Source organism: Oryctolagus cuniculus, chromosome 10 (assembly GCF_964237555.1).
Source record: "Oryctolagus cuniculus chromosome 10, mOryCun1.1, whole genome shotgun sequence".
NCBI lineage: Eukaryota > Metazoa > Chordata > Mammalia > Lagomorpha > Leporidae > Oryctolagus > Oryctolagus cuniculus.
Genome location: NC_091441.1, coordinates 94,984,014 through 95,007,860, shown reverse-complemented (window position 1 = coordinate 95,007,860; position 23,847 = coordinate 94,984,014). Strand labels below are relative to the sequence as shown.

General features: G+C 46.4%; 1 protein-coding gene across 4 annotated transcripts in view; it reads left to right on the top strand.

The window, feature by feature from the left end:
- Positions 1-23,847, top strand: part of CACNA2D3 (calcium voltage-gated channel auxiliary subunit alpha2delta 3) — an 879,489-nt gene that overhangs the window by 698,847 nt on the left and 156,795 nt on the right. For all 4 annotated transcript variants that reach the window (XM_051851530.2, XM_051851531.2, XM_051851529.2 and 1 more), the window contains 9 exons: positions 358-429; positions 691-752; positions 2,132-2,199; positions 6,696-6,741; positions 6,899-6,996; positions 9,105-9,198; positions 11,744-11,839; positions 16,860-16,981; positions 19,834-19,914. In XM_051851530.2, the coding sequence (XP_051707490.1) occupies positions 358-429; positions 691-752; positions 2,132-2,199; positions 6,696-6,741; positions 6,899-6,996; positions 9,105-9,198; positions 11,744-11,839; positions 16,860-16,981; positions 19,834-19,914 (739 nt within the window). The remainder of the gene's footprint in view (positions 1-357; positions 430-690; positions 753-2,131; positions 2,200-6,695; positions 6,742-6,898; positions 6,997-9,104; positions 9,199-11,743; positions 11,840-16,859; positions 16,982-19,833; positions 19,915-23,847) is intronic.

Genomic DNA, 23,847 nt, shown 5'->3' with positions numbered 1-23,847 from the left:
AAAATGATTTCTTTATGACAAATCAGTCCTCCTTTCCAAAACCTGACTCGTCCTTGGAGACCATCTTGCTGCTCGAGTGTTTTAGTGGACGGCGGGGATTTGGGGATTCTTCCACCTCGTGCAGGCCTGCCTGGTTGGTGCTACTCTGGAGCTGACACAGGCACACCTGAGTGAAGTCGGAAGCATGCGTTTGTCGTGGGCAGCGAGGACGCTGGGTGTGGGTGTGGGACGTAGACTCCTTACAAAGCACACCCGAGGCTCCGCGGCCAGAGCGGCCTTCTCTCTGTGCTTTGGAGGAGCCACACGCACAACGACCCAGGGAAGAACCAACCCACCCGTTGTCTCTTATCATTTCAGTTGCGGAACGCCATGGTGAACCGAAAGACGGGCAAGTTTTCCATGGAGGTGAAGAAGACGGTGGACAAAGGGGTACATTTTTCTCAAACATTCTTGCCGCCTAATTTAAAACAAACCACGGTGAAAAATTAGCTTTGAAAGCTCTATCTGGAATAAATATCTTTCGCTGAGATCATTTTTCTCTTGTCTTTACTTATCTCAAACAAGATTCATGCAGTACTATTAACCTGATCAGAGTGTGTCCATTTATTTTTATTTATTTCTGAAAACTTCACCTCACAGACTAACCGTGTTTTCTTTTCTCTACAACTTTTTTTTCCCCCTTCCATCTAGAAACGGGTTTTGGTGATGACAAATGACTACTATTATACAGACATCAAGGGTACTCCGTTCAGGTACAGCTGATCATGATACATGACCATTCCATCAGGCCCATCTGTGGTGTTTGCACAAAACCCGCTGACACGCTCAGAGCCCACCCTCTGAAGATAACCAAACGCCCTGCTGAAAGGCTGGACAGACTAAGTCAGGGGCTTTTTCCACTGCTGCTTTTTTTTCCCCCACTCCACAATGGGGAAGATGGTTCAGGCTCACCTGGTAGGACTCACTCCTTTTGTCATGGCTTTGCCTCTCAGTTTTGAGCAGATTAACTTTGGGGGTTCCCAGCAAGGGCAAAGAGGCATTCAGAGAGTTACTGGGGTCCTTAACCATCTAGCCTGCTGCCTCTTGCCTCCTATTTTGCATTTTATTTCCATGCCCAGAAGCGATTCTTCCAACTTGGAGGTAGCCGGTCCATCCCTACCTGTTGTGCTTCTGTGTCTGTCTGCCGTTGAATTGCTGGTTTCTCTTTGTCACAGTCCTGAAAAAATGATTATCCTCATTGCTTGCTGTCGGATGCGTATGCAGCATTGTGAAGTTTCCTGCCACTCTTAGTGTCATTATGTTACCGCTTTGTTCAAACCTATTTCAGTAAGTCTTCTTCGTATTCCTGAACTGGTGTCTTGCTCCTAGAGAAGTGAGGAGAGAAAGAGTTGACTGCCTACAGATGAATCTGAAACATAAATTCTAGCATCACTGCCAAATGCTGCCAAGCGGATTCCATTGGAACAAGGAACAATCCAGAAACACATGAGCTGCTGGGAGGGTTTGCCAAATGAAGAGACGATGTTTTTAAAACATCATCTCCTACATTAGGCAAAAGCAGAAAGGAGCTTAAATCAATCCAGTGAGAGTATGGAAAACCTATTAGACCAACGAGAGGATTGGGCAAGGGAGTGCACAACACAGTCATGTGGCTGCACTCAAGTGGCAGTGGAAGTTTCTGTGTTTGCCTGGAGAAGGGATCATGTTTTCCTCACTCCCAAACATGAGGGTCTAGAAAGACCTATCTTGGGCTGAATGCTGGGCTACGGTGCAGAAGGCAGTAGGCAGGAGCAGGGTGCACGGCCCTTTGGGAGAGCGTCCGAGAGAAGGGCTTTGCTGAAAGTGTGTGCTATTTGCCACAACTCTCAAAAACACACACAATCGGCCAATTGCTGCTGGCATTTCCAATCAGAAACTACTTTGAAGCAGCTGCATGAACCTAAGAAAAACCAACACCCACTATAATCAGTGGGGTTTTGAAAGTAAACTGTTAGAAAAATTGTTTACAGAACATGAAATGGAAATGCGAAAATGGAAAATGAAAAAAAAAAAAAACCAGAAAATCATTCGCCCACAAGTCTATTCCAGTGGACGCCATGGGTCTCAAGGTCTGCTTTGTTTCTCCACACAGTTTAGGTGTGGCGCTTTCCAGAGGCCACGGGAAGTACTTTTTCCGGGGGAATGTGACCATCGAGGAAGGTAAGGCGGTGCCTTGGCTCAGCGTGTCGTGTGGCGTGGGGAGAAAGCTCTGGAGCCAGCTACTGGGCTAACTCAAGAGCTCACTGACACATGCAGATGGCTACCTGGTCACTTGGGTACTGGACTCAAGTAATTGCCCACTGGATGTGACCCTTCTTGCCAGTTTGCCCAGGTTGCAGAACGACAGGGACCTTAATCAGGGGTGGCCCTCTGTGGAGACTCAATTTATTTGTATTCTGCTTTCATCCACAGAGTTGTTGTGGCAAGTCAGTGGAATCATTTGCCAACTGTATTGTTCTCGTACATAAAAATCAGTGCCAGGAAAAACACAATTTAATGTAAAAACTCAAGCCCAGGGGAAACAAATGAAAACACAGATACAGAAGCCTCAGTCTCCTACAGAGTTGAGCCACAAATTTCACTTGTGTTTCCTGGCAGCCCTAGCCCACAGGGCGCTGCGACCATTTACGTGATTTACGGAGTTTGGAAGGAGAAAGGAGCACCTTGAGGCTCCCAGGCCCTCTTGTCTTCATAAAGCACAGGTGCACAGTGGCTGTTGCTGCTTCGATTTAAACTTTAAAATTGCTGTCACACACATCCTGTCTTCCTCTCCCAATAGAAGCAGAGAGAAATTCCTTTCCCTAGTGTCACGAGCACCCAAGGAGGGGTGGGCATAGTTTCTGGAGGGCTCCGCTCCCACAGTGGGCTTGAGCAGGTCACTTACTCTCCTGGGCGTTTGGTTTTTCATCTCCCTGGAGAAGGAGTTAGACCAGAACATTACTCTTCCTGCGTAAACCCAGAAATGACGGCCGAGTGCAGGAAGGTCAGTTACAAGCCAAGTTTTAATTGTTTAGAACCGGTTACAAATGAATGTGGTGACTTCCAGAAACTGGACCACCCATGGCTTGCTCAGATGACGTAGCAGAGATTGATGGTCCCTAAGACACCAAGTTCCACAGAGGGCCATCTGGTTTACTGGTGATTGTCCCCTACATTGTTTCACAGATGTTGGATTTTATTCTCCAAGTGCCTGTAACATCTCATGGGACAGAAATGAGAGGAGAGGGGTTTACTATGGAATCTGCGGAGCTCAAAGTGTGCCCGCCACAGGGTCAATCGTGTGTTCTCTCTTCCGGAGACACACAGGAGAAGACAGGCAACTTTATGACCAGGGCTGGTTACTCTACAAAATGTGTTCTCAGAGATCCTGTGTTAATTTCTGGACTGTTTTCCTAGTCCTATGGGCCAAGTGTGGCTCTGTGGCTATTGCTGCCTGTGAGGTCAGAGAAGCCATGTCTAAGCATTTGAGATCAAGCTGAGGAAACCACTCGTGGTCAGAACAGTGGGAGGGGAGTTGAGTCATGGGTTGCTTGCCTTAGGTGTCCGTTGCCTTCGTCAATCCTCAAGACAGGGGCCTGTCCCTCCCTGTCCACCCTACTGTCCCACCGTCCTTCTCCCTCTCCTTTTGTCCTCTTGTGCTCTCCCCCCCTTTTACACACACAGATACACATACACACCCGCACACACACACACAGTTGTTTTGCATTGTCTTTTGGATCATTTTCTTGGGTCACTGTCTTCTTCCTGTATGGTTCACAGCTGTTAAACCAAGCAGTCATATAGAGAGAATTTCAGAGCTAACTATAACCACCATGCAAGAAATTTGTTTGAATCCTCAGCAAGGGGGAGAGTGTCTGGTTATCCACACAAATGAGGTCAGATCTTCCTCTCACTGTTGGTCCTTTGTACATAAAAGGCCTTATGCTCCTGCCAACTTCGCTGAGTAATAGGAGCTGGGAAGGCTGCTTCCCCTCAGGCTGGTAAGTCGAGGGTCTTGTCAGCTCTAAAGCCCTGGCATGACTGTTGTTCCTGGAGAGGGAAGGCCTTCTCCAGGGATGACAACTGCACAGCCACAGGATCTTCAATAAGGAATGCTTCCTTACAGAGTGTAGCAATTTTCCATAAGCATTGCCAGTGCCAGATACTACAAAGATGGCAAACAGGTAGATTTCGCTCAAGAATTTGAGATGTCCCTACTGAGGGTGAAAGTTCTACCTGCTGAAATTGTTTCTCTTTGGAGTTCCCTTTGGCATTTTTGTTGTTTCTTTTACATCCATTGTACACATTAATTGTCTGGTAAATTTGGGCTTATGTCACTCTTGTCAGCAGTACCTGTCAATGGATGTGATGTTGTTAGAAGGACCAAGAGCAGAGGTGACAGAATTATAGAATAATGAAATTGTATTGGTGCCCTAAGAATTCAGAGAGGAAATCAAAAATATTTTCCTTTTGGGGTCCTTTGAAATATAATCAAAGTGGTATTGAAGGGTGAAAGTTGAATGAAACGGAAACTAGAAAAATAGGCAGATTTGGCATCCTTAACCCCACGTTCTGGGCAGGTGCGTCCTTGCACTCATGTTCCTTGTGCCACGAGCACTCTCCCGGTTGTCTAGCTGACTCCACCCTCTTCCCTCAGTTCTTCGCTTGCAAGTTACTTTCTCAGCGAAGGCTCTCTTGACCACCACACTTGAAATTGAAATTTTCTCTCTTCTCCCATCTCTTGCCCCCTCCTCCATATCTCGTCCCGTGCTGAATCTTCCATCATAGCCCTTGCTATCAACTCAGATGCTAAATATTTTATTTTTAACTCTGTTTACTTGCCTCTCTTCTGACACTAGAAATTAAAGACCTTGAAGGCTGCGATTTCTGTTTTGTCCACTGCCGCAGCCTCATGGCCCAGCATAGAGCCGGGTACGGCAGGTTCTCAGTGGAAATATTGAAAAGAGGAAGGAAAGAAGGAAGGGACGAGGGGGTCAAGGGAATGCATATCGGGAGAGAGGAAGGGAGAAAGGGGGAAAGGGTGCATGGATTGTCCTAGGGACGAATCAGTATCCCCTTTAGTCATGTGAGGGAGCTGGTGAATTATGTGATATTACTTGCATCTCATGGTTGATGTAACTCAAAGAGTTGACCTGACATTCCCAAGATCATTCAAGCAGTAGGCATAGGAACTGGGATGTGGAATGATATTCATTCTAATTTGCTAGTATTTTGTCTAGTATTTTGCTGTTTACTTTATACATTTGTATTGGAAGAGGAAACTGGAGTCCTTGTTTCAGTAGGATATGATTGGGCATTCAGGAAACTGACTCCCTAAAATGTGCTGGTGCTGAAGTCACCACGGGGAAGTGTGTGTGTCTGCTTGTAGCCCACCGAGATGCGAGGAGAGAGTGGTTTCTGAGTGTCTCAGCCTGTGTGGTGACAGCAGAGTACTCAAGGCTGGCTACCTTAATGAGTGAGGAGGTCTTAGAGGCTGAATGTTCAAGCCCAGGCAGCCCCAGCTGCTCAGACTTCTGGCTGCCTCACCACACGAAGGAGGAGTGACAAAGGAGACAGCCGCTTGCAGTAGAGCTTGCGTGCAAGTGAGGAAGCGTGAGAGTGAGGAGCGGCCAGACTCACTGTTAGCTCCCGACTCTCCCGGGAGCTAACCCCATCCTGGGAGGGCTAAGTTAGTCCCTTCCGCAGGTGATCTGATCGCCTTCTACTAGGCCCCGCCTTTTAAAGACCCACCGCCTCTTCATTAATTCTCACAAAGATACTGTTAGGAGATTCTAACAGGAAAAACAGGACAAAGGATATATGGGGGCTCTTTGTATTATTACCTCACGATTTTGTTTTGAAGTTAAAACTATTCTGAAATTAAATGTTAAAAGTAATAGAATTAAATCTAAAATCTGATATTAAAAAAGGAAGAAGACTCACCATTATTCAGTGCAGTTCCACTGGGGACCAAGCTTCTAGCACACAGATCTTTGGAAGAAAAACAAGATCCAAACCCTAGCATACAGTTAGAGTGGCCTGGAGCATCCTGTTAAAAAAAAAAAAAAAAAAAAAGATACCTTTAGATCCCTGCAGACTCCAAGTCCCCTGCCCCGTTTTTCCTTGGGGTCCTGTAATAACTGGAAATTGTTGCTCATCACAAAGAGTTGAGCGCTGACAGTTCCATATTGTTTAACCTATAATTTCCCTCTGACAACCATCCATCAGTTAGGGCTTCGCCTTATTCCTGTTTTGCCCATGAAGAAACAGACCTTCAGAAAAGGAAAGTGCCCTGCTGACATCACACAGTAATGAGGTAGCCTAGCCCAGCTCCCAGCCTGGACTACGTGGGGCTCCAGAGTGGGTACCTCTAACCATGCTGTTAAGTTTCTCCCCAGGGCTTGCCAGCACACTGCTCATCTTCAGGGGGTTTCAGGGCTTCCCTTGGGTATATGACCAGGAAAGGTGGCAGTGCTGGCTGAGTAAGGTAGAACTGGGGAGAGTTCTGCCTGGGAGGAGCACTTGTTTCCTTTGTCAAGAGTCCCTGTTCCCAGGCAGGACCCATTGGGGTTGATGCCTACCTTTAGCTCACCTCAGCCCTACTCTAGAATCCTTAAAGCACACAGGAGGTTGGGGGAGTGGTGTTTACTCATTAGCACTTTCTTCTTCATCCCCAGGCCTGCATGATCTAGAACACCCTGATGTGTCCTTGGCAGATGAATGGTAAGAGTTTAAACAGCCCTGTATCAGCATTGGTATTTGCTACCCTCCTTGGCTTCGGGTTGTTTTTGCTCCTTGATCAGTTTCACTGTTTAAAGGCCAAGGAAGGAGATACCATAAAATGTCTATGCTCTTGTTTTGGTCTTTGTCATGATCTTAGGTCCTACTGCAACACTGACCTACACCCTGAGCACCGGCATCTGTCTCAGTTAGAAGCTATTAAGCTGTACCTCAAAGGCAAAGAACCTCTGCTGCAATGTGAGTACATTTGAAGCATGGTGTGTGTATGTGTGGTGGTGGTGGGGCAACTCATGATCAGCCTCACCTCTGTTTAAGGGAAGCCTTGCTTTGACGGAGACTGTCACTCATATTAAATCCAGCCAAATGTCTGTTTTCTCTAAGAACAGTAGACCGGGTTACTGCAAATTGCATGGTTTAATCCTTTGCCCTGGATTTGTCCACCAAGATCAAGCAGTCAAGCAACTGAATGGGATGAAAAGGGACCACTGGGAAGGGACTTTAAACACTTGCTTATGCAGCTCCCTTGTTTTGCAAATGAGAAACTAAGGCTGGAGGTAGGACTTGTCTCCTCTGGAGGCACAACCCAGGCTTCTGGTCTTCTAAGAGTGGGGTCACCACTAGGACATGTTGCCTCTTTGGGGAGTGCAGGTTCCACTTCCTCTCCTCCTAGTGAGGGTCCTCTGTGGGAGCCTGCTACATGAGAAGTGGCCGATGGGTGGTGCGAAGAGCCAGGGCGGCAAGTCTGGATGTCCACCCACAGCAGAGGCAGGAGCAGACCCTGTGTCAGTGCAGAATAGTTCCAGTGCCCACGGTTTGGGGAGGGGAAGATTCAGCAGATGTGAGCATGGCACCTGTCCCCAGCTCTAGCAAGCAAGTCTGCTTCAGTGATGTGAAAAGTGCTTTACCTGTGTTTCTGTTGGAGTAGCCACAGCTATCCTGTGAGAGATAAAAGGAAATCATACGGCAACTAAACGGCATCTTCATGAGATGGGTTTACTCTGGTAGGGCATGGTCCTGATAGACAGCGTATGAATCCAATTGTTCATTTTCTTTGGCTTTTTCAATGACCTATTTATATAAATTATACAAAAAAATACACATTTTAGTCATCATCAAGCTTTACCAAGTCTTAATAATTTGCCATATTTGATTTAGCTCCCATTTAGGGTATGGAACTTTACAGATTATGTTGAAGTCCCTGTGAACACCTGCCCAGTCCTATTTCCCTTCCAAAGAGAATGACCATCCTTTATTAGTTCATTAACATCTTGCACTTTATACTCTTACTACATATAAAGGTATTTGTAACTAATATAGAATATCATTTTCATATTTTGGATATTATACTTTATATATATAGTATGATCTGTGAACTACTACATATAGTAATCCATATACTATGTGCATATAATACATACGTTTAGTCTTCCTAAAGCTCATATAAAATGTATAGTATGAAAATGCATATTGCAAAAATGCGATTTCAAAAAATGTTTGGACTCAAATATGCATTATAAATTAGGATATTATGGAAAAATTAAGTATAGATTTTTAAACTTTTTGCACCAAAATATTTATCTTTTCTATTTTTTCTTAGACTTTTTAAAGTACTCCCTTTTGTACTACAGCTTGTATTGAATCCCACAACATAACTGTATCTTAATTTATCCATCGTCTCATGGATGATGAGTTGTGTTGCAGCCAGGTTTTGCTTTTTAACAAAGTTCAGTTGTCTTTTTGGACCCCAGCCCTGGTGAGGACTGGCCTGCCTCTGCAGAGAGACTGGAGAACTAGGGTGCCTCTCCTGGGCTCAGGATCTCCCCTTCAGTGCTTGACCTCTTCCACAGGGCTCCACCAAGGTCTCTTTGGAGACAGACACCCCCGTTAAAAAAAATACTTAAATGGAAGGAATCACAGAATAAGAGTCATTGCGTTATGGCCTCCCTTTCCTATCTTACTACCAGCCGTGAGCAGGGTGCTGAAGAGTTGCAGGCTTTGGTAGAGGACAAAGGTAGGGAGGATAAGAACTAGCTTCCCACAGAGTTGGTTTTCTTGAGGTGTCCAGCTCAGGGAGTCAGCCTGTGGGTCCAGGGCGTGAACTATGCAAGACGGGGAAAGAAAGCAGAAAACGGATGTCGCAGACATTGAAGCCTCCTGATTTACTATTTTCCCATCCAAATGCTTTGGAGGTCCCTGTGTTGTTGGCATATCAGGTGTCAGAATGGTAAGTGCAGCTGCTGGGAGAAAGTAGCCTGCAGATCCTGCAAAATGAGCCCAGGGGGCGCTGCTCACGCCCCTGTTCAGCGTCCAGTCACAGCGGTCTGCTTACCTGTGTCTCCCAACAGGTGATAAAGAACTGATCCAAGAAGTCCTCTTTGATGCCGTGGTGAGCGCCCCCATTGAAGCATATTGGACCAGCCTGGCACTCAACAAATCTGAGTAAGTGGTTGCACGTGTCTGCCGTTCATGGCCATTTCCTCACCAACGCTCCAAAATATGGTTATGGTTTAAAGAACTCAAGTGTTTTAGGAGCCTGGTGTTAAAGTCCTTTAATTTTCCCCAAAGCTCTAAACCACAAGAGCTAGAGCAGATTAGCGGCTCCGGCTTGGCTGGCAAGTTCCTGGGTTTGACATCTAATTTGTTTGAGTTTTTAACTTTACATGAAATTCGGTACGCCGAGGTAGGGTGACACTTCCGAGAGAGGGAGGCGGAAGGAGCATTCTGTTTCCTGCCTCGCCACAGCTCCATCCACTTCACGGTCTTGAGGGAACTTGGGATGCTGGCCAGGGTAGGCTGCGAGTAGGATGGGGCTGGGGGAGGCGGGGCGAGAGCTCTGTTTCTGTGGGTGTCAGATGTAACCCAGTGGTTTTATTTCCGAAGTGGGGGATGGGGATACGGGAGGGGGAGTTGGTAGTGAGAACTGCCTTAGCAGCTTACTGATAATATTGTTCACTACTATTTTTAAATAGGCCATTCAAGATCCAAAATAAGAAATCATTCCTTCTTCCTTATCCTTTATTTAGTCCTCTCTGCTGTTCTTTTCTTCATTAATTTCTCCTCTTGTTTTATCTTGCCTTTTCTCCCATCTATCACCCATTTACTTTCCATTTGCATTCATTCATTCATAAGTATTGATTCTGTGTCTGCTGTGTGCCAGCTACTCAGCCAGGTGTTGGTGAAATGGAGGTGACCCAAACAAATGAAGTCCTTGACTGTGGTGCCTGTGGTACATAGCACACCATGTTAAGAATTGTGAGTTACTCCAAAGCGGAAAGAAAAGCATGTCAACTGTAACAGTGCCTGGAGTGGAGGAGGAAGACAGGAGCTAGTCTAAGAGCTGAGACCCATTCCAAGGAGATGGCACAGAGTGTGATTTGACCCAGTCAGGAAATTTAGAGAAGCGCCCCATAGCTTAAACACAGAGGGTAGCCTAGAAGGTGTCAGGAGACAAGGCTGCAGAGTGGCCAGGCAGTTCAGGACCCAAGGAGTCAGGTTAAGGGTTTTGGATTTTATACTCAGAGTATTACAAAATCATCAGAGCATTTTAGGAAGGGAGGGATATGGTTAGGTCGGCGTTTGTAGGAAAGGATCTCTGTTGCTGTGTGGAGAACGCAGTGTGATGGGGTAGGACAGTAGTGAAGGCTCCTGCAGTGCCCCCTGGACAAGGGGCATGGAGAGAAGAGGTCCTCTGGTGGCCTGCTTCAGCAGGAAGGACCTCTGGACTTGCTGATGGGTTTGTGGGGGCCGGGAAGCTGAGCCATCCCGAATTTACATCAGTAGTACCTGGGAGAATGGTGCTGTTTGCTGGGGGCAGAAAATGCTGAAACAGGAGCATGTTTGCTGAAGGGATGGCCAGAGCATCTTCTAGAGATTATAAGCTTAAAGTAGCTCTAAGTGTCTCCACTGGACTTGCTATGTGGACAAACTAACACGCGAGTCAAGAACTCCAAAGAGAGACTGCTGTTTTCCTTGTATTTTGAAGGTATCCTTGGAATCCTTACCTACATGGTTCTTACTCCTTGGGAGGTCAAGAAAGATTCAAAGCCTTTTCTGAAATTCTTTCTCTAGTTGATGTGGAAATGTTTTGGTTAGTCTCTCAGGAAATCCAAAATCTTTGTCAAAGATTGCTGGTTCATTCCTCAGACATACTCAAAGTTTCTTGAGGTGGTAGCTCACTTCGTAGCCTCTATTAGGAACTGACTGGACATCCTGGCTTTCCAACTTGGTGTAGGCTCCAAGGAGACACAAATGCTTGATGCTGATTTGTGCTGACTTCTTTGACTACACCAAACATCAAATAACCGAACGATCTTTGGTTGAGGATGACATGGATAGTGCTTCTGACCAAATTGTTCCTAGCATTGTTCCAATTGTTCCACACACACACACACACACACACACACACACACACATATATATATATCCTTTTTTGAAGGAGAAATATTGTAAATCTCCTGAAAAACATACTTGAAAATCTAAAATTTGCCACTGAAGTGGGACAACAATGAATGAATTTTCACATAAGTTGTTTGTGGCTAAGGTTGTTTTTATGGTTCCTATGCATGGCCTCCTAGATAGTAGACAGGACTAAGAACAGCTATTTGGCAGCATGCACACAAAAAGCTAGCCCTAAGGGTTTTCTTCCTTTCTTCCAAGTCCATCTTGTTCTTAGCCCATACTCTCTGAACTTGCACCCAGAACCTGAAAATACAGATGTGTTCATGGTTGGAAGTGCATTTTTCTCAGCTGCTTTTACTGGTGGGGAGTTCTTCATTTTCCTGCAAGAAAACTTTTACAAGGGATAAGAATCTGCATTCTGTATTTGGTGCGTGGCTGTGTGTGCATGTGTGTGTTTCTGTCATTTCTTTTCAAGTTCATGTTTCAAAGCTGCGACTCTATAAAATCACGGTGAGTTCTGCAGTGCAAAAGCCACTCTCTGCTTACTGTCTAGAAGCATCCCCTGATGTGCGTCGTTTTGTTTCAGGAATTCTGACAAGGGCGTGGAGGTCGCCTTCCTCGGCACGCGCACAGGCCTCTCAAGAACCAACCTGTTTGTTGGGGCTGAGCAGCTCACCAATCAGTAAGTAGCAGAGCTTTTCTGCAGGGGCCCCCTGAGCTCCTGAAAAGCGAAATTCGCAGGGATGCTTGCTTGGTTTCTCAGTTCCCAGCGAGTAGCAACAAAGCTCGGATCTCCCCAGGCCTCTGGAGATTTTTCTCTGTTCTGCCATGGGGGCCCCTGCGTGAGTACTCACCTGCCCCTTGCCCTCTGTCCACCTTGCTGGAGCCCTCTCTTGCCCCAGGGTGAGTCATCTCATAGCTTGGGAGGTGGTGTGACCACTGGGGCCGGGGGGAGGAGGCAGCCAGCGGGAGGAAGCACTGGTCCCCTGACAAATGTCATCAGTGTCGTCTCAGTGCACTGAGGAATTCCTGTCCCTATGGGTAGAGGTCAGTGTTTAAAGACTGGCAGATGTGTGTTCATAACCCCCCGTGCCTGTGCGTGTGAGCTGAGGGACGGCAGCCCCCCTGGAGGAGGCCTCTCTGGTGGACAGAGAGTTACGGAGTCCAGTATTTAGGTGCCTTTAAGACGCCGCTCAGCCCCAGTGTCTTCAGTGAGCCGCAGGTGGGTAGCTGATTAAACTGGCATTTCAGCAGAGCCGATGGATGAGCTGTGAAGTCTTTCCTAAGCCCATGGATGTGTTCTCAGTTTCTTTCCTCTGGGGCAAAGGGCATTATTCAGCCAAGGCCAAATGGGGCTGGAGATGCAGAAAGTTCGAATGTGATTTGCAAGTTGTCTGTGGGTTTTGAGGCCATTGTGGGATCTCACATGGGCTGACCCTCTGGGTGCCTGGAGGCCAATGACTGAACCATGGTCTGGTCATGAATTTGAGAGGGGTCAACCCATCAGGGGTCCAAGGAGGAGATGTTCTGCCCCCACTGAGCCCTAGCTGGTCAGTGCTGCTTGCAGCTGTTAGATGAGGCCAACACCGACCAACAACTTACAGAGCCAAGTGCAGGAAATGGAAGATGGGCCAAGCTGTAGATACTCAAGGAGAATAATGTTCAAGTCCCATTCCATGACTTCTGATTTTTCAGTACCTCTCACTTATCAGGCATAGCATTAGCTATGCTTGTGACTTGAGACTTTTTTGATGTCTTTACAGATACTTTACACAAAATAGTTATTTCTCCAAAGGACAATTTGCTAGGAAGGACCGGAAGTACTAAGATACACAAGGCCTTCTCCTTCTGGGATCCAGAGGGGTACATGGAGACACGGGTAGATTTTCTATGCTCAGAGAGGAAGGCTGCTGCCAGAAGTGAGATGAAAGTGAGCAGAGGGGCCAGCGCTGTGGCATAGTGGGTAAAGCCGCTGCCTGCAGTGCCAGCATCCCGTATAGGTGCTGGTTCAAGTCCCAGCTGCTCCACTTCTGATCCAGCTCTCTGCAATGGCCTGGAAAATCAGTAGAAGATGGCCAAAGTTCTTGGGCCCCTGCACCCATGTGGAATACCCAGAAGAAGCTCCTGGCTTCAAATCGTCACAGCTCCAGCCATTGCAGCCAATTGGGGAGTGAACCAGCGGGTGGAAGACCTCTCTCTCTGCCTCTCCTTCTCTCTCTGTGTAACTCTGACTTTCAAATAAATCTTTTTAAAAAAAGAAAGTGAGCAGAGAAGAGAAACAGTAACAGCAGTGCTGTCTGAGGTGTGCTTTACTGTGATGCAGTCGAAAGAAGACAGGACAAAACTCAGGAATGCTGGCGTGGGTCCCTGGCTCCTCTCACCGCCTCCTTCATTCTGCTCCTCTGAAAACTGAGGTTATGATCTCCTTCAGTTACTACCAGCGTCAGCAAAACAGTGGCCGGGGTGGGCATTTGGTGTAGTAGTTAGGACCCTGCTTTGGATGCCCTAAGCCCTTATCAGAGTACCTGGTCCAAGTCCTGGCAGTGCCCTTCATTCCAGCTTCCAGAAAATGTGCTCCTTGGGAAGGACCAGGCTGTCACTCAAGGAGCTGCTCCCAGCCACCTACATGGGAGACCTGGATTATTGAGTTTTATTAAATTCTTCAGCCTGGTCCAGCCCCAGATGTTGCTGGCATTTGGAGAGTAAACCAATGGATGAGAACTCTCTCTCTCTCTCTCTCTCTCTTGCTGACTCTGTCACCCTGCCTTTCTAGTAGAAGAAAATATGTAGAATTTTTTTAAGATTTATTTATTTGAAGGTCAGAGTTACACAGAGAAAGAAGGAAAGGCAGAGAGAGAGAGAGAGAGAGAGGTCTTCCATCCGTTGGTTCACTCCCCAATTGGCTGTAACAGCCTGAGCTGCGCTGATCTGAAGCCAGGAGCCAGGAGCTTCCTCCAGGTCTCTCACTCGGGTGCAGGGGCCCAAGGACATGGGCCAACCTCTACTGCTTTCCCAGGTCACAGCATAGAGCTAGATTGAAAGTGGAGCAGCTGGGACTCAAACTGGTGCCCATATGGGATGCTGGCACTGTAAGTGGCAGCTTTACCCGCTATGTCACAGCGCCAGCCCCAGAGAATATTTTTTTTAATAAAAGAATCCTCTGTGTTTGTTTGAGCCCCATGTAGTCCTCATGGACCTTGCACATATGATGCTGTTGTTGTTTCCAGTCTGTCGATGAGCAGACGGGGGCCCAGAGACTCAGTTACTTACCCAGGGTCAACCCACCCTGCCCAGAGCCTGGATCTGCCATACACAACACCACAGTGCCTCCTGTATGCAGAGGGTTCTTTCTTGATGAACATTCTGGGGATTCTGTAGAATCGTCTCTCCTCCCTGCTTCCTCCTGAGTTGCTGCTTGGTACTTGGTGGGGGCCTCCAAGCATTCTCTACTGACCTGTCCTGTCACATTAACTTGAGAGCCAGTGGAGATCAAGTGCTGTGGCTCCTGCTTACTGCCCTGGCTGATGCCCCAAAGCCTGACCGTCGCCAACCGCCCAAGTGTTAAACTTCTGACACCTCTATGCAAGAGTTTGTCCTGTTTTCCATGACTCTTGAAAAAATGCCCCCTGTGGGACTGGCATTCTGGCTTAGCAAGTAAGCCCACCACCTGCAGCACTGGCATTCCATGTGGGTACCTGTTCTAGTCCTGGCTGCTCTGCTTTTTGGTCCAGCTCCCTGCTAGTTCACCTGGGAAAGCAGCAGAATATGGCCCAAGTGCTTGGGCCCCTGCAACCACCTGGGAGACAGGAAAGAAGCTCCTGGCTCCTGGCTTTGGCCTGGCCTGGTCCCCAGCCACTGTGGCCCTTTGGGGAGTAAACCAGTGGATGGAAGACCTCTCTCTCTCTCTCTCTCTCTCTCTCTCTCTCTATATATATATATATATATATACATACATACACACACTATTTTTTCCTATATACGTACCTATGATTAAGTTTAATTTATAAATGAGGCACAAGTATAACAATTTATACTATAATAGAAGTTCTATGAATATGGCCTTTACCTCCAATACCTATTGTATCTATTGTACTTGGCTTTCCTCTTGTGAGCTGACACAATGCCGGCGTGATGAGAGGAAGTGAGGAGAATGACGTAAGCTTGTGATGTGGCATTGGGCTGCTCCATACGAGTTACCTGAACACAGGCACTGCTGTGCCACGATTGTAGATCTGATAACAAAGTGACTGGTGCCGGACTGCTGGGCTGGTGGCACACACAGTGTGCGCACGCTGGACGAACGGATGATTCACGCCTCGAGTGAGATACAGCAAAACAGCAGGAGATGTCATCAAGCCACTAGCAGCAAATGCACTTTAAAAAAAATATTTATTTTATGTATTTGAAAGACAGAGTTACAGAGAGAGATAGAGACAGAGAAAGAGGTCTTCTATCCACTGGTTCACTCCCCAGATGGCCATAATGGCCGGAGCTGCGTTGATCCCAAAGCCAGGAGCCAGGAGCTTCTTCCAGGCCTCCCACGTGGGTGCACGGGCCCAAGGACTTGGGCCATCTTCTACTGCTTTCCCAGGCTATAGCAGAGAGCTGGATTGGAAGAGGAGCAGCAGGACTAAAACCAGTGCCCAAATGGGATGCCAGAGCTTCAGGCCAGGGCTTTAACCCACTGCGCCACAATGCCGGCCCCCAGAAATGCACTTTGAAACTGATGCCGTATCTGTCTGTGGGATTTCCCATTTAATGTTTTGGGCCACAGGTAACTGAAACCACAGAATGTGAAGCTACCAAAAAGGAAAAGCGCCCTGTGTTTGAGGTTCCCCTGAGGGAGACACAGATGTGAACCCAGCTCCTGTCCGCAGAGATCCTGGGAGGCGTAGGCAGGGGGCGTGGCCATGGTACAGACAAAGCCCAGAAAGGAGAAGGCTGTGTGAGAGTGACCAAGGCTGATGGCCAGAGCATGCACGTGTCCCTGTGGAGCAGGAGGCAGATGATACTTGAGATGTGTTTATAATGTATTTTGTATTCTAAAATGTCCAAAAGAATAGATTTGTAACATGCATATCACAAAGAGCGATAGGTTGGGAAAGTAAAGGCTCTGTTGGCTAGCTAGATTGACTCTTTCTACAGGGTGTATGCAGATCAAAACATCACCCTGTACCTTTAAATCATATGCAATTATTGGTTTTCCATTTAAAATAGTACTAGTAACAAAATGAGTATGATTTTGCGAGGAAGATAAGGCGAGTAGACTTCCACTTAGCAGATGAGTTATCAGCAAAAGGCAAGAGGGTGGGGGATGGGAAGGAAGCACCCAGGGGCTAGGAGCAGTCCTGCTTGTCTGGAGAGCAGGGAGGTGAGGGGAGACAGGTGCAAAGGTGCCGACCCGGGCCCACTTTGAACTCCTTTATACTTTTCCAAGAAAAGCGATGCACCTCCTCTCTATTTTGGTCTAATCGGTTCACTAGATACGCTGGAAGAAAAATCATTTCGTCTACCCGTAATCTGGCTGCCAGAGCCCAGTAGGCCGTCTCTGAGTGATCTGGGGTGCGGTGTTGACTGGGCCCCCTCTGTGCTGAGAAAGGCGAATGGGGCTGTAAAGGCCGGCGCTGGAAGCAGCTGTTGCGTGGCCCGGGGTTTGACCTGGTGAGTGCGGCAATGTGCTACCTGTGCTTTTCCATCTCCAGGGACTTCCTGAAAGCTGGGGACAAGGAGAACATTTTTAACGCAGACCATTTCCCTCTGTGGTACAGAAGAGCTGCGGAGCAGATTCCAGGGAGCTTTGTCTACTCGATCCCATTCAGCACAGGTGGGTGCCCAGGGCGGAGGCAGGTCCCGGCCGTTGAGTGCAGTGGCAGCGGGTCGGGGGAGCTACTTGAACACGGAGAGGAGCCAGTGTGGAGCGCTGGACCAGCCCTGAGCCAGAGACCTGTGCCCTCAGTGGATTGACCCCAAATACGCTGAACGTTTCCCTGAACCCCATCATGCCAGGAGCAGTTCAGAAAGCAGGATTGGCCTTTTGCACCCTGTGGAATGGGAATACAAACTTGCCCGTCCATTTCTTTTTTAAGCTTGTTGAGGCCCACTTAGAGAAACTTCAACCATCCTTTGCCAGAAATGCCAGTGAGCTGCTTCAGATCTGAGGCCCACAATACCATGAACTGATTGAAATTGATACGCAGGAGTGAAGACTGACTATATGGCCTGTCCTCTCCTGACAGAGGGGCTGCAGTGACCGATGAGAGGGGTGGAGGAAATGGTTGTTCTAGTCCTAAAATTCTGTGATATTACGAAAAAGTTAAGGCCACCTCCCTCCTAAAGGAACTGAGTGCTGTCTCAGATCAAGCAGTTTTCAAGGCACAATAAACAGGAAATGCTTTTCACGTGGCCATTGGTGATGTCATGTGTAAGGGTCAATATTGGTCAGCATAGAAACTTCATAGATGAAAGGTCTGGTTCTAGAAACTTGAATTGCTCTGGAAAGTTCCATCAATGATTCTATTTTATATTAGAGCCTTTTGTAAGTATCTCTTTCAAATATTCCTAAATGAACCCTAAGGGAAGCTGTCCAGCATTCATTATCAATTCACCCCCCGAAAGCCTTGGTCCTCTCTCATCTCAACATGTTGACAAGTTGTCTAATAGCGAATGAGCTCACTGGGAAGACAGTCCCTCAATAACGGAGATAGTCAAGGAGAGGCAGAGTGTTACTGTCAGATTCTCTCACTGGGTGGAGTTTCAGACTAGGTCGTCTCTTGGGTTCCTTTAAGGCTATGATTGGCTTGATTGGTCTCTGTGCACACGTGCCCATGCACATGTGTGCTTTCTCAAATACGCGTCTCCATGTGTCTGAAGCTCTTTCTTTATGCTTACTCACCTCACACTTAAAAAAATGGTTTATTTTATTTACTTGAGAGGCAGACTGTCAGAGAGAGAATGCAGACACACACACACACACACACACACACACAGATCTTCCACCTGCTTATTCACTCTCCAAATGGCTGCAACAGCTGGTGCTGGGCCATGTGGAAGCCAGGAGCCTGGAACTCCATTCCCACATGGGCGGCAAGGGCCCAAGCACTTGAGCCATCGTATGCTGCTTTCCCAGGTGCATTAGCTGGAAGCTGGATTGGAAGTCGAGCAGTCGGCACTCCAACCAGCTGTCTATTATGGGATGCTGGTACCTCAGGTGGCAGCTTAACCCACTGCACAATGCTGGTGCCCTATATTATACTTTATTGCTAAAAATATCAGTTTAGAGACTGTAGGCATTTTCTTTGTTGTTGTAAACCTCTGAATAATGATGCCATCTTCTTCTCATCAAGCAGTCTCACAAGACTTCCTGTTTCACAGTCCGCTACAGAAAAACATCTTAGTTTGCTGTGCTTCTGACTGTTGGATTCACCCAGTTACCATTCTGTGCCAGAGCTTGGGTCCAACACTGTACAGCCAGAAAGCATGATGGGAGATGAGAGCATCCCCAGAACTGCTGTGTGTATGTGTGTGTGTGTGTGTGTGTGTCCCCTTTGCTGTGATGACCACTTGCAGGAATTTGCTTTGTTATTCACTGTCTTTCCTAAAACAGTTATGTCTGGTGAAAAGCAGAATTCCACTTCATCAAAGCAGTTGTTGAATTGGTTTTGTGTTACCTGGGGTTTTCACTGAACTTTCGATACTGTCCTGTAATGAAAAGAAATTTGCCTTGTTGGTGGTAAAGTTACGAACGACTTAATGTGTTTGGAGATTTCATGACCCCTCTAGATCCGGGGAACAGCTTAAAAATCACCAAGTACAAGTCAGCGTGGTTGAGAGTGCTCTCCTTTTCTCTGCTGTGTATTGAATACCTGTACATGCTGGAAAAGAAGCAGGTTTTTATTGCTGCCTAGACTTGGGCCAGGAGAAAATTCTTAATTGCTTCAGTCAGAGGTGTGTGTAGATCCAAGTTTGCCTTCCCCTGCCTCTCAGTTCATCTGGATTCTATTCAAGTTGCACTCACTGAGTGTGTTTTCTAAGGCAGGCACTGCACTAATAATGATTAACTGTGGGTGTTCAGAATTTGTGCTCAGCGTCTTTTATTTCACAGGTATTAGCACAGTTCTTAGTTGTTGAAAATCTCTTAATACTAATGCCATATTGTTACCATATTAATAAAAGTTTGGAATAAAGATTGCATTACAGCTGTATCCCTTTTTAGAATGGTTTTGCTCAGAAAAACTAGGCTGGAAGTTAGAATTGTCTAACTCAGTAAAGATTTGATCAATGAATCAGAGCTGGAGTTCCAACTTACTGTAAAACAATTTAAAAATGCTATTTCATGCAGTTCTGCATCGTTGTATCTAGAGAGATTATCCAGATGTGACAGGGACACAGTAAACACTGCAGTTAATAGGCACAGATTACCAAAAATGTGGTCCCTCCATGGTGGTCACTGATGTCAATGTGAAGAGGCTGGACATTCGCCAGTACAGTGGTGTAACTCGGGGCACTGAGTCCAGCACAGGTGGTCTCACAGAGCAGACAGAGTGTACAGCAGAGTCTGAGTTTTGGAATCCAACCCCCAGATGAATCCCATAATTGGTGACTGTGTTCCAGTGTGATTGCTCTTAATATGCATACTATAGCTATCTCCATTTTTTATGGTGGATTTTCTTCTCACAGGAACAGTCAACAAAAGCAATGTGGTGACAGCGAGTACCTCCATCCAGCTCCTGGATGAACGGAAGTCTCCTGTGGTGGCAGGTAAATCACTGATGCCAGTCAATGATATATAGACAGACCGTGGTGTCCATTCATCTGGCCAGAGAACTACTTCTTCGTAGCAAGCATATTCTTTCAAAAGTAGCATCAAAAAATTGAAAGTTAGTACTTCCTCAGTTTGCTGTCTTATCTTCCATGCCAAGGTGTTGACAGCTGGTGATGTCCGATTTGAGTGCAGAAATCTTTCCCGTGGTTTGTATTTGTAAACCTAGAGCCAGTAAGAAATTATTGGGTTGTGCAGAGGAGAATTCCTTGACACTTGACAACATGCTCATTTGAAATAAACTCTAGATGTCCAGTTTCTTTGTCATTGATGGGTGCCAGTGGGCATATAAGGAAAATGTGGCTCGGCATTAGACAAACACAAGCTGAAATATGCAGTTCTCTGGGGAGTCAGAGGGGTTCATCACCCTAATCCCCCTAGGGAATCAGGAGTAGATCCATCTGCAGGTAGATCTGGGGACCAGGAGTAAGCCAAAATGATTTCTATCAAGTTTTGAATCGCAAAAGAAGATTGTTCCTGGCTTTTCCACTTTCTCTTGCCTCTCAGGAGTCAGGAAGTGACTGGCAGGCAATATTTGACCGACAGGACTGGAAACTGCCACAAAACCTCTTTTGAGGACAGCAGCTGACAAAAACAGGGTGCAAGAGTACGGCTGGCAGTACTCTGCTTCTGATAGGTCACTGGTTGATGGGTGTGTGATGTGCTCCAAGCACCAGCTTAGGATTGGCTGGGCTTGCCAAAGGGAGTCACATCATTTGGGGGGCAGCGTGCCTCAATGAGTTATACTGCAATGTAACACCAGTTGTAGTGCTTAAATCCCAACTTCTGTGTCTTCGCTCACTGAGTATGTGTGGGAAGGAAGGCAAACAGAGCAGCTCTGTTTGAAGTGGTTGTCCATTGGCTGGGAAGCACAACTCTTTCCCCCTCTTTGTTTCTGACATAGCCTACGCATCATCATTGTATTAGTGGGGGCTGAAAGATCTGCAGAGACTTTTCCTGGTTGTCCCTGGATTATTGGACATGGCAAGAAGACGGTCCTATGTATCCAACCTGTAGCTTGTCTTGAACTGGGTGGACCTATTATTCATTGGCCAGGAGATATGGGCTCTGAGGATTCATGAAAGTTGTCTTTAAGGATCATTTAACTCAGCAGGATTTATTTTTGTGTAAAGGAGGGAGGACTTGTTCCCTTCCAGCCAGCAGAATGCTGGATGCATGCTGTCTCCCAGGAGTTGGGACCATGTCCAACAGCTGTCACAGGCATGATCGGGCCATGTCAGTCTGTCTGTATTTATGTATATATGAAATTCCTTTTTAAAATCCTTTCCTTGGATCTCTTATTCCGAATGCTCTGGGTGGACATAAATGCCAGGGGTATAATAGGACTAGGGGTATAACAGGACTAGGGGTATAACGAGGCAGTGTTCTTCCAGTCTGGAGAAGAACATGCGTTTTCCAAGTGGCTTGCTGGTCTGTCATTGAGTTGCGTAGCTGGCCAGAGACTACAGGCCAGACACAGGTTGCCACACTCGGAGTGGGTACGACAGGCTTATTTGTACATATCAATGGGTAGCTATTTTCAAAACATACTTACAGATAAGCCCAAGAAGCAAAAGCAAGACCATCTGAAGAACTGTATTTAGTTTTTACCTTTAAGATTGGTGATTATTAACCATTTTCAAATGGAGTTTGGTAGACATGAGCAAAGGCTGCTGTTGATGCAGCCCAGTGAGGGAAGTGAGTGACCTTAAGAGGATCCCTCTACCCTTCTGTATCCAAAAAAATGGTAGCCTTTTTTGGTACATCTCCCAATTTTATTGACTCATGTCACTGTATGATTAGGTTCCAGAATGCTCCTCTGGGTGTTTTCCTCAAATTAAGTGAAAGAGGTTGTTTACCACTCTAATATCCAGAAAGCAGTTTTCCCTGGGGAAGAAGCCTTGTTTCGCCAGATGCAGATGACTGTGTAAGTGGCTTGTCCCCCATCAGGGTGCCTCCCACATAGATGGAACACAGCCCGCTGGTAGCCAAAGCCTTGTGTTCACTTGAAACTTACCTGGAGAAAAAGGTGTACAATTTGGCCAACAGTTGTCAAGGCCTCCTTTCAAAGCCCTGTCCCAGTCCCAGCTCTGGTCTACTATCGTCATGTCCATTGGTTTTATGCATCTGCCTGGTGTAGAAAGATCTTATTGTTTTGTTTCATTCTCTTCTTTTTTTTTTTCTTGCTTTTTTAAACAACAACATCTAAATACTCATCTGTCAATGCCACCTTTGAAGAAAGGCCGTTAGCTGGGCAGGCTTCCATTTGCGCGTCAGCCTGGCTGCACAAACAGGCCCCATCCATCTTCTCGGCCTGTGCCATGGCTTGTGGTCCTCCTCCCGCGGGCCTGCCAGCTCTCCAGCTGCCACCACTGTGCTGCATTTTTATAGCTGAGTGGTACAACTTTCCCTTTGGCCGTGGCGTCTCTCCAGAGCCCTGGAACCTTGTGTATGTGTCAGGCCTCTTATCCATCTTTCTGTTGTTATTGGAAACACAAACCTGGGGCTGGAAGGTCCACATAGATTTGTCACTTGCCGAGTGTTGGTCTTGGGTCTCTAAAGGTCCATCTGAAACAGGACTCAGATTATCATTTCCTTCATCTGACTGTGTTACCGTGGAGGTAATATGAGAAAACAGACAAGAAAATACTGTGCTATGACTTGGGGGTAACCCATTCTTATCTTCAGGTTAGCAGCATATTCATTCACTCAGGATTTCCTGAAATCCTGCCTTTGCCAGGCACTCTAGCTGTAACTGAAACATAATCAGGCTCCGTAAAGCAGCAGCTATTTTTAAATGAGTGTCTACACAGAACAAGTGAATTGGAAACCTGAACAATGATCTACAAGGCTTGGTCCTGCTCACTGTCTGCTCCTCACAGCATAACCTAGTGGAACAGAGTGCATCGACCCTCAATGAGAACCTCATCATTGGATTGAAACCTTCCTTGCTCCAACTAACTTATTGTTGACTGGAGCTCCATGACCTACTTAGAACATTGTGTAGTTCTAGATTCTACTCTCAGTGGAGAGACCCCTACGCCTGCTTCTACCTTGCTAGGATAAAAACGATTTGGAGAAGAGAAGAAATGGAAAAGGCAGAGGTGTGACCCTCCCTGGGACTTCTTCCTCTCATCCTGTTGTTTTCCGGACCTCTATGTTCACTTTCTGGAGTCTCCCTCTGACCTTCATAAATTTCCTCATCTCAATGTTTGTGAAAAAACCCAGATTTCCAAATTTTTAAAATAATAAATTCTGAATTATCTACATTTTAAAATGTATATATGAACATACCAAATTTTAAATCACTCTTTAAAATGTTCCATTTTATGTCTGAAATAATTGTAAACTCTCCAAGGACAAGGGCTGTCCCCATGACCTTTTTATCCCTAGTTCCAGGTACAAAGACTTATACTCAGTAGATATGTGAGAAATAGTGTGTGAATAAGTAATTCAGGGAAGGTGGACTGCATTGTCACCTGCCCTCTGAAGATTCATGTAAGATTATAAAATGTAGTGACAAGACAGACCACGGAAACACAAAACTAAAATACTCAACAGCCAAAGCCCAAGTCCACACCACAGTAATATAATACAGACCAGTAGGAGTATTTATTTTAAAATTCATCAATGGAAGTATTTTAAAAGATAGGAATGCTCAGCCTAATAGAGACTGTGTGAGACAGGTAGTTATCTATGCATCCTTGGATGTCTTTTCTGAGATCCAAGCATCTCATGTGATGCTTACAATAGCTTAATAAGCTCATCTGCAGGAAAAAAAGATTATAGGTATTACAGGCCCTAGTTTTTTATAGCTCCTTTTCAAACAGCTTTATTGAAGTATCATCTGCATTCAAAAAGATTCACCCATT